Here is an 11142-nt window from a genome sequence, read left to right as displayed (position 1 = left end):
GACTTAATGATAGTAATAAATAACAGTAACTGTTAAAAACACTATCATTTTATAAAAAATTCTAAAAATATTTTTGTTCAAAAATAGATCTTAAAAACATTCTCAATGAAAAAATTGATTCATATTTATAATATAGAAGTACATATTATATTAATTAATCGTTCAGCTTTTGAAAAGTAAAAAAGCACAAAACTTACACGTTTTTTTAGTATTTTTTGTGTTGTTCATCAAAGTTTCACATCAGTAATAAATGTTTATATTAATTATTAACATCACATAAAAATATTTTTTTATTAAAAAATGATAATATGTATTCAACTTTCTTGGAAATACTCTTACAGCAAATCTCGCCATAGATTATCTTCAACTTTCTTGGAAAATGAAGTGAAGACAAAATTATAAGACAAGAAAGTAAAAAGAGAATTCAGCAGTCAAATAATTTCTGGAATAAATTACCTAAGTTCTTCACACCATACGTAAGGGCTACTTTTTTTTTTAATTCATGCATTCCTTAATCCTAAATATATGCAAGATTCTTAGATGTCTTGCAACTTCTTGTAAATTTCTGAGATTGCATTCTCACCTCACCTACTCAATGGGAGAACCAAATATTTTCTTTTCTTTTTTCTCTTTTTCTTCTCTCGTGGTTGGGTAAAAACAACAATAATGATTTACGTAAGTACCAATTTCTTTGCACTTTTCAATTCAAACAGATGATGAAATTGGAAAGGAATTTCTTGGCTTCTGGAAATCCATGTCAATGCCAGATGACGATGCAATGGACTTTAGCTTTGACACTGTTTCTAAAGGCAAGAAGAAGACATTGGACTTTGAAAAAATTTAAGTCTTCCTAACTTCCTAAAGTTAAGAGTTTAGACTATGCAAAGTGAAGTATGGATGGCAAGGGTTCCGTTATTGGTTTCGTTCTGAATCTTTCTCTCAGTTCTCTGTTTTAAAGTGTTTTTCGTTTGACAGGTTCAATATTTTGCACTTATACTGTAGAAGGGTGATATAATAAATTAAATGTTCATTATTTTGATCTTTTGCATATATGTAGTGATTGTGATGTTTTATATAAAAGAGAATTTCATTTAAGGAACAAATTACCTGGATATACATATGTGCTTATGTAATGCAATTTTGACTTGTGAGTTTGTAATTCCTAATTTGACGTGTTACAAATAATCCTTGGTAGGGACATGAATTTTAATCTGGATGGTGAATTCAACAAGATATCATCATTTAAGTTGGACATGTCAGATCTTGATTTTACATGCCCAGCCAAGAAGAATTCCCAGTCTAAGGATAAGAAAGGAGAAGTTTCTGGTTCACAAGAAGGGAAGCAAGATGGGTTTAATTTCAGCTTTGATTTTAATGAGTAAGTGGTTGAAAATAATTGAAGCAATAATCATTTAAGGCACGAATATTTATTTTGGTTTATGCAGCATGAATGTGAGTGATTTGAAGGTATAAATCTATTCTCACACTTTTGCACCAGTTATTGGCATAGGTTGGGTAGCTTCAATTTTGATTCAAGCTTCATGAAAGTAGTAACTACCTCCAACAGTAGCCCAAGAAAAAAGGGAGTAACTACAGAAGGAAGTGATAAAGAAGGTGGTGAAATGCTTAAAACCAATGATGATGAAGGTGCTCGTGCATCTAATGATAGCACAACTGTGAAATCCCATGCATCAGTGAGGCTGGAAACTTCGAAGGTTGAGACTGTGGTTGGTAGCCCAGGGAATCTAGTTTCCAAACAGGATGGTTCTGTTTCCAAAATTTCATCCTCTGGGAATCTTGACATGCCAATGGAGAATCAAACTTTAGATATAAATAAACATAAAAGTACAGAGGAAATTGATCAAGAAAGAGACTTACCTGAAAAGTCAAACTTAACAGGATCAAAATCTGAGCAGGTTATCAATATGGCAAGTTCTCAGTCAGTAGGTGAGAGTGATTCAGAACAGCACACTATCTCAGACCAGCATACAAATGCTTTTTCATCTGGAACAAGAGTCAGTAATGTTTCAGGAGATAAACAAGTGGTTAACGATAAGACAACATATCAGTTTAAAAAATGTTTTCTTCTGGAACAAGAGAAATTAATGTTTCAGGTGACATACAAGAGGTTAATGATAAGGCAACAAACGTGAAATCTGATAGTGTAGACTTACAATTAGAGCATTCCTCCCCACATCACGTCACTAAGTCAGATAGCAGTGTTGGAGAAGCAATTACTCTAGGTAGCAGTACCCAAGAAGGAGTTACTAGTGACCCTCAGCCAGAAAAGAGGTATACAAATTGTGAAAATATTAATAAAACTGATGCCTTGAAGAAGATTTCATGTGACAATGGCGACAGAGAAAACAAAAAAACAACTTCAGTGTGTCATTTGGCTCCCACAAGCAGGTCAAATTATTATGATCCTTTTATTATTATGTCTTTATGAGTGTTAGTTTATAGTTTATTTCTGTTATTAGCTGAGTTTCTGAAAATGTTATTCTATAAGGTAGCAAGGACATGAGGTTAGTTTTTTTTAGATGTATACTGTTTTCACGATTTTCATTCAATTGATGCAGTAAACCTGTAGTTGAAAAAATGATGCTGATGAAAGATAAAAAACTCCAAGATCTGCAGTCAAATATGTTCAGCACACCAGAGGGCAAAAGGTCTTTAAAACAACCTTCATCCACAATTGGGACAAAGGGTAGTTCTCTTGGCAACGAAAAAAATATTGACATCCTCCTCGGATCCATTACTCAAGCACGGTGTGTTATGCTTGTGATAACAGTTATAGTTATTGGCCTTTCAATGGTGGAATGTTCATTTATATCACTCAACAGGGAGAACTTCAGGTCAAATGACACAAAACATGGAAGGAAACTGGTAGGTGATTCCCTCACAGATTCCAGCAAATTAATGAGGAATGCAGGAGTTTTGCTTGGTAGTAAAGATGATCTTAAAAGTTGTAGCAATACCAGGTAATACATATGTTCCTGGACTTCTGTAAAACTAGAAGCTTCTTGCTTTTACCGTCACTTTTTTCCACAAACTTCATAAATGATATTTTTGCAGAAGTTGGATTATTACTTCCATGTAATGAATGCGACTGTTTTTTCTAATCATGATCAGGGAGGGCATTGTTTCTGATGTCTCACCATGTTCAGGAAAATTGGCTGGGAATAAGCAATCATTTTTTGATGAAGTAAATAAAAGCAAGACCACATTTCTAGAAATTGGCATTTCAACTGAAGATGTTAGTATGCTGAGGTAAGGCAGCTTCTGTTGAGTGTTGGCTTTGTATACTCAAGTTAGTGGTAGAACTAGAAATAATACACCCGAATCCAGATAATATTTGTTATCAAGATTTTGTGTGGTTGGCTTTGCTAATCTGCTGTACTATGAATTAATTGGTGTTATTTGCCTATGTTTTTCTCTAAATATGGCCAAAAGAAATCAGAGTTTCACTTGAACAATTATGACAATTCAGCTATATTAGATGTCTTGGATTGAGTGAAAAAAATTAACAAGAATGAGATCAATAAATATTGAAGAGTTAGTTGATGAAAGAATATAAAGATGCATCTTTACAAGTATTTGTTTCTCATTCCCTATTAGTTTTTTTATTTATGTGGTTCTTAATTTTGTTATTTCTAGACATGGTCTTTTACCACTATGATAAAAACAATTTAAAGATGTGCCTTTGATACAGGCTTTGGTCCTCGCCATGATCATATACTGATTTTTCTCATTAAAATTTAATTTGGTTTGTGAAAATTTTCTTTCCTTCAGTGCTTGGATCTTTAGATTATGATAAACTTTTCAGAGACCACTTACTGTAGATTCTTGATTCAATGTAATTAGACTCTAATTATTTACATCATTTTAGTTGATTTCTGGAAATTGGTGCTTGGGTGTATAGAGATTTTTTAGTTAGATTTTAAGCTTTGAAGAAGTTATTTGGGATTATCATAATTTGGAGCATAAATTTCCGTTTTTTGAGGATTTTTGCAGTTCTCAAGTTAATCTTCCTGCTTAACAGAGAAGACTGCTATAATTACTACCCAGATATCTGTAAATTCTCAACCTGAAGCTTCAGGCAAGGAGTTCTCTCAGATCAAGGATTTCTTCCATAGAAGGAAATAAACTTTCTTCTTTTAAAAATTGCAAGATCACTCCTGCCCTTTCAAGCTTAAAAACTTCAAGGTCTGGTGCCAAGTGTAATACTTCCTTCTTCTGTTTTTCTCTTTAATTTCATGCAGAGACTGTTTAAATGAATTTTATGTTATCTCAGGAGCTTTGGAGCTAACAGGGTTCTAACAACTGCTTTACACCAAAAAGAAACAAACTCCCTAGTAAGCTCTGGCCAAAGCATGGACAAATGGGGTATTACAACATCAAAGAATGACCATTCTATTGACAGCAGTGACAATCAGAAGTCCTCAACCCCATTTTTGAAGAGGAAAACTATTGAGGTTTGAAATTTCCAAAGACTTTTACCTTTTGAAGATTGAAGGAAAAAATCATTTCTCAAATGATTTGACACTCACCATCCAAGACCTATACTTGTCACCTTTATTTTTTTTAATAAAGTCATATCTGCAAACGTCGTCATTCCTGTCTCCTGCTAAGTACTTTTGGTGCATAATTCTTCCCCTTGAACCCTCGGTCCACATCCATTCACATAGCTGGATGAATTTTTTTGTTTCTTCAAAGAAAAAAAAGAAAAGAAAATGAAGAACATAAAAATAACTTCATAACTTTATTACTCTAATATGAATATATGGTACCTTTGTGTTCAAACGAATCATCTTACAGAAATTCTTTGAACATCTAAAAGACTCAATTCCACAGGCTTCTGATGCTGATTTTACATTGTTGAGGCCCCTAAAGTGCATCTCCCAGTCTTCTCCTAGTAAAAGCAGGTCCTGCAGAACTAATTGATTGCTTTAATTTCTCTTTTTTGATAGATTCTGTAGTTTCTTTTATTGGTACTTCTGGAAAAGTAACAATTCTTAACTGCAGAAGTTCTAAAGAATCTTCAGAAGAAGTTGTTGGAGAGGTACATAACCAAAGCTTGGGGATTATTATATCTGATGTATTGTCATATATTTTTGATGATTGCTGTTTACTGATAAATGCAAGGAGACTTGGGGATATTTAAGTGTGATAATTGTCAATACTAGATTTTTTCTCTCTCTCCATATTACCCAAATTTCCTTCCATGAAAGTCAGGTAGAGAGTATGCCCAACAATTTACTCTACAATCATTCAACCTCTGGACTTAAAAGTTCACCTGTGATTAAAGTGACGGAAGTGGAAATACATGATCCTTTACTCATGGAAGATAACAACAATGTTGAAAAGGCTGAAGCGTATATTAAAGAACTTGAGGATGTGAGTGATCTGAACATTTTTATCATCTGTGGAATTGTTAGTGTTATGCTAAAATCATTCAATTTACCGGGTTATCAAATCTATAAGTATATTTAAGCAATAGGCGTGATATTGAAAAACAAAAGATAGTCTGCTGCCTGCTGGTAATAGTTGCCTTCTGCCATCTGGTATGAGTTGAGACATGAAAACGGTTTCATAGAATTCAAGAAGTTGGTCTGGTTACTGAAGAAACATGCTAATATGCTACTAGGTAAACACTTTCTATTTTCTGTGTTTAAACTTTGAAGTATCACTAGAACAGTCCACCTGTGCTTCGCACGTTAGCGGACAAATAAAAAAGCAACCCAATTTCAGTAAGAAAAATGCAGAATCAATAAAAAAGAATAAGTAAAGGGTGGGGAAAATTTACACAATGCTGACATCTGTCCAAACAGTTTATATATGAGTATATGAATGAATGATGAACATCTCCCTTGCTTTCAAGGCCTGTTTCACCATAATAACCCTTTTCTCAAATTAGTTACTGTGACACTGATATTTACTTTATTTTAGGCACTGTATAAGAGACATTTTGAAGGAAGTGTATCACATGAGAGATGAGAGTACCAAAGCAAAAAATCTCAATTGTATAATTAAAATAGACTGTTAAGATTAAAACTAATTATAATTATAATTTATAACAATCTTAACTATATATATGATTGTATGACTAAAATGAACTCTTCTCATACACTCACTAGATATGCTCCCATTTTGAATGCAAAATTTTTTGAGGACCAAATTCAGATCGGTGTGTAAAAATAAAAGATGGCTTTTTTGTTTCTCTGAAGTAAAACAGCATGTAATATCATACAATTTAGAATTTGTGAGCATACATGTTATTAGGACTGATGACTATGTTGGCCTGAGGCTGATCAAGCTACATGCAAGGAAAGACATTTATATCTTCCTTTATAGAGCCATTTCTTGTTCCTAAACTCCCCGTTCTTGTGTTTAATTGTTTATGCAAGCAAACCAAATTATCTCCTCTCTTAACAAAATTGTAATTTCATACACTTTCAAGTTGCAATTGTTTTTAAATTGAATATGTTCAGATCATTTTTAATGGTGGATTTCTTTTTAAATGTTATTTCTAGCAGATTTGTAACATGCTGAAAAAGAAGCAAGATGAAGCAAAAGAATTATTAGTTCAAGCCATTGTGAACGACAATAACTTGCTGATCCTTGACCATCCCATTCATGAAGAAGAAATATCCTCTCACTATTTTTTTTATTCATTTCCTTCTAATCATTTAAGAGTAGACATTAATGCTGGTTATTTCCTTGACATTTGTGAACATTTGAAAGGTACAGAAGTTTGCTTCCCAGTTGATGCCCAAGGGGATTCAAACTAGATCGGCTGAGGTATGTATGCATAAAGATCTTTGTTATGAGTAGACTGTTTTGCACAATAAAATTTGCCAGGGTATTAGTCATCATTTGAATTGAAGAACCGAATACATGTATTCCTTCAATGTTGTCTGAACCTGACTAACCTTTGCTTTCCTTAAAACGAGAGATTATTAGAATTTTGTCTTTTATTTGGTCTATTAAGGGTTTAAATTTGTATAGTCTATTGTGATGCATGTTTCTAGTCCATTTGAGCCTTAATTGTCTTACCTTATGCGTTAGTTAACTCAGCTAATTTTTTTACTGGGTACAGGAAAAAGGAAAAAAAGAAAAAAGAAAAGAAACTAGCTTTTCATCCAAAGCCTTTTGCATTTCTTTGAAAATTCTAGTCAGACTTTCTTCTTGAGAACCAACGATGAGGTTAACGAAAATTTGGACTCTATTGCACAATGAGTGGCCAAATTTAAAGAAAAACGAAGTGTATAATCTATGATTTTCTTCCTCAGACATGGGTCAGCAGTCCAATTGCTGAAAAGGGGGAAAGAATCTCGCAATTCTTCAGATAAAACAGATTGTTGCTACTAGTTGTTGAATGTAAATATTTTTCTAAATTCTAAACTATCGGACTGTAAGGTATAACTATGATTCACAAATTAACCCATGAATTGTTTCAGAATGGGAGTTAATCCTTTCATCAACTCGCATTCCCGCAAAGAAGGAAACAAATCACCAAGAAGTAAATGAGCAACCATGTATGACTGTATGCTAATTAGCTCTAGATAAACTTCACAAAAAGACATGATTTAAACAGCTAAGCAAGCATGCATGTTAATTAGCTCCAAAATAAGTTTGACACATTAGCCATCATTAACTGTGGGGACTCTTTCAAAGGTCGAAAGGCAACAGGGTGAGAAATGGGGATACTCGATAAGACTAGCCCTTTTCTTTTTCGTATACGACATAGCAGCACACTCATTAGGCAAAAGATTGGCACTGGGGAGTTGAATAATGTGGTTGAGGATTGAACACAACCGATTTGGCTCTAATAGGTCCAAAATGTATCTTTTTTAGCACATTTGTCCAAACAGAGTATTTGTATTTAGCTTACAAAAAGGACAATAAAAGTTTTTGACGATTAGGAAGTGCTCACATAGATACAAAAATCAATTGCACGACAGACTCAGACGAGTGTTTTTATGTCCTTGCCTTCTTGGACTTCCACTTGGATTACAATAACATAAAATAATGACTGCGAGCACCTGATGCCTATATATATACATGTTACCTCTTCACTAGGATATAAGTAACAAATCTGTCAAGCATTTTTCAAAATCTTGAGAGGTAAATGGCAAAACTGAGTTTCTGTTTCTGCACCTTACTCCTGTTGCTTTCATTCTCCTTGTCCGAGACTCGCCCCCTGAGGAATCATGATCCATTTTCTTCTCATTCCCCCCCTAGCTCCCTCTTCTTTAGTAGTATCAAGCACTACATTTATCCAGGATCAGAAGGCAGCAGCCTAGCCAAGAAAAGTGTTAAGGTCTCTTACAGCATTGGGTTCAGAAACAGCAATGCAACAGGAAGCCATTACTACCGACCCAATCGAGTGAGTCCGGGAGGCCCAGATGCACACCATCACTTCAAAACAGTGAATAATACGCTAAATTAATTCTTGAAACTGAGTTTCAGTTAATTTAGTTCTTCAAATTTTAAAACTATCACTTTAGTTATTGAAATTAATCACTGGAGTCTTTGTTTTAATAATTTTTTCTAGGATTTATTATTTGTTTGTTTCTAAACCTTCTAAGATTTCTGTTTTTGGTTTTTAAATTTTTTTTACTAGTTAAGATCGCTTAAAGTATTTTTCGTCCTTATTTTTAATCTCTTAAAGTAAGGATAAAAAAAAAATTAAGCGACTAAAATCAGTCAAAAAAAATTAAAAGACTAAAATAGAAATCTTAAAAAGTTTAGGGAAAAAATAGTAAACTTTTTTCTATAAGCAAAAGATTTTATTAATTTTTTGCTTATAAAAAAAAAGAATTATTAAAACAAAGACTACAGTGATTAATTTCAAGAATTACAATGACGGTTTTTCATAATTTCAAGACTCATTTGGTGTATTATGGTGAAAACAACTATTAGTGGAGGGCAAGCTAGGGGAGAGATGTTAGATCTACTGTGTGTGTTTAAGTTTTGCTAGTATGAAATGACGATTTATAATAATGGAAATAAAAAAAATCCTTTCACAAAATGACATGATCGTGTTACTATGAGAATAAAAACACAAACAAAATTATCAATAAAAAATACTCCATTTAGCACCCTAAGGGTGGCATGCGATTCTTGTAAAATAGGTGGAAGGATTATTTTGTTAGACCTTGTACGTTGTAACACGAATCTCTTTGACTCCAATAAATAACATAGTAGTATTTCCTTTTGTATTTTGATATGCGATCACACGTAGCCAAAATGGCATGCAGATTATTGAAGTTATTTTCTTTATATTTAAACTTGGGTTATACTGTTATAGCAAATAGACTATACTTCTTTAAGCACCAAAAAAAAAGGACTGATTCTACTATCCTCTCCTGCTGCTGCATTCTGTCCAGTTAACATCCAACCCACATCTAAACCATTAAATTTTTTATGACCCAGTAAATTGAGAGGAATGAGAATATAATGGATTGTTAGAATCCAGTTCTTGACATGAAGAAAAATTACTACAGTGATTTGTACTATAATTCCTTTGTGAATCGTATTAACGTAACAATTATAAATATAAATATACATACGAGCTTTCTTTATAAGTATGAATGTTCAGCCTCCTTAAAGATCCACTTCATGCGTATCAAATTAAACAATACAAGATTCACACCATTAAAGTTATTTTTCTTAAAAATTCCGATCATGTAAACATAAATGAATTTTGAACCTAGTCTGAGCTTTTCTACACACACACAAAGAGAAAATGTTATTTCCTTCCGGATAACATTTGTGTTTAAAGACGATTTAGGAGATCTTAATACCCACAAAAATTTTAGATTGTAGGAACATGTGATAATTTAAAAGAAGATAAACTATCCAATAGGGAGGTCCTAAGGAGGATCCAAATTAGGTGAACAATAATTTTTGAAGCCGCTCAAAGATTCGATGCGATGTTCATTTGGATATGCATGGCTTTTTACTTTTGCATATCTACTTTTTTCTTTTTTCTTACTTATTTTTGTCTTTCTATCTTGAATCTTGATCTTCCCTTTGTATCATGTCATTTATTACAATTTTTTAAAACTTTTTCTCTCCTTTTTTCTTCTCCGAGTATATGTCTCTCTCTCTCCCAAAGGGGTGTGTGAGAGAAAAAATTATTGTTTCCACTTTGATGCTCTAAGTAGTTTTATTGTAGATTCTGAATCAGAATCAATGGTATATGCAAGAGCTGTGATGCACAATATGTTAATCGGCTGAAAACCTGACCATTGGGCATCCCAGAAGGAAACTAAAAAATAATAACTAGTCAATACATTTTTTAAGTGGGAAATACTTTGTGGTTAATAAAAAAAAAATATACGAAAGTGCACCTTAAAAAAAATATATGAAGGTCAATTGCGATGTAGTGTGTTGAAAAGATAAAAGGCCACGTTAATGCCAGTTAAGCAGAGGATAGTGAGGATAAGGTAAAGAATATAATAGAAACGATATCCTCTTATCAAAGTGGGTTTTCTCTTTATATGTTGTATTTTCCCTGCTTGTAGTAACTAATTAATTAAGGTACATCACTTAACAATTGCATGGCTCAAATCTGTAGATTTATTGGATCAATATACTCAAAAATGATATCAATGCATGCCTCTGGAATTCAGTTGAGCCATAAACTATATTCATCAATTCATTCTCATACAGGACGAAATAGTCGGTAGAACAATGCCGACCAACATTTAACAAATAAAAGCAACGGCAAGCACTTGATTAGGTTTTATTTGTAGAAAAGAATGATGTGGGGTTGGGTTGAGACTTAAGCTTTTTGTCTCAGTTCATTCTTCATATTTAATTACTACATACAGAGCTGCAAATCTTTGATTACCAATGTTACAAGATCAGATAAGATAATGGAACAATTTAAACACATGATGATAAGATATAGCTCTGTTATGATATCCTTTCTCTTGGCATTTAGTCTTGGAGGAGTGTTTGGCATAATTATATTATTCATGTCATGTTCTCTTCCTGTAATTGGACTAGTCCAAGGTGAATTTGGATCAGGCAGCTAGGAAACTCCAATGCATAACGATAAGCTTAGAAGCATATCAAGGAAGAACTCCAAATCTTCCTCTTTCAACAAACATAGAAGATCACCTAGTTAGA

General features: G+C 33.1%; 1 protein-coding gene across 1 annotated transcript; it reads left to right on the top strand.

Moving 5' to 3' along the window:
• Positions 1-352: 352 nt before the first annotated feature.
• Positions 353-7504, top strand: LOC102668705 (uncharacterized). The gene is made up of 9 exons (XM_014765610.3): positions 353-1378; positions 1499-2409; positions 2580-2768; positions 2844-2981; positions 3133-3270; positions 4043-4206; positions 4295-5397; positions 6537-6801; positions 7100-7504. The coding sequence occupies exons 2-6, from the start codon at positions 2078-2080 to the stop codon at positions 4089-4091; spliced, it is 846 nt and encodes a 281-aa protein (XP_014621096.1). The 5' UTR covers positions 353-1378; positions 1499-2077; the 3' UTR covers positions 4092-4206; positions 4295-5397; positions 6537-6801; positions 7100-7504.
• The last annotated feature ends 3638 nt before the right edge of the window (positions 7505-11142 follow it).

This window comes from Glycine max, chromosome 13 (genome assembly GCF_000004515.6).
Source record: "Glycine max cultivar Williams 82 chromosome 13, Glycine_max_v4.0, whole genome shotgun sequence".
Lineage (NCBI taxonomy): Eukaryota > Viridiplantae > Streptophyta > Magnoliopsida > Fabales > Fabaceae > Glycine > Glycine max.
The sequence above is the reverse complement of the archived record's forward strand: the minus strand, read 5'-3'. Positions and strand labels throughout refer to the sequence as shown.

Coding starts and splice junctions, on each gene's coding strand:
- LOC102668705 (XM_014765610.3), top strand. CDS start 2,078: ATGTTTTCTTCTGGAACAAGAGAAATTAATGTTTCAGGTGACATACAA. Junction 2,982..3,132: donor AAAAGTTGTAGCAATACCAG/GTAATACATATG, acceptor AATCATGATCAG/GGAGGGCATTGTTTCTGATG. Junction 3,271..4,042: donor GAAGATGTTAGTATGCTGAG/GTAAGGCAGCTT, acceptor CCTGCTTAACAG/AGAAGACTGCTATAATTACT.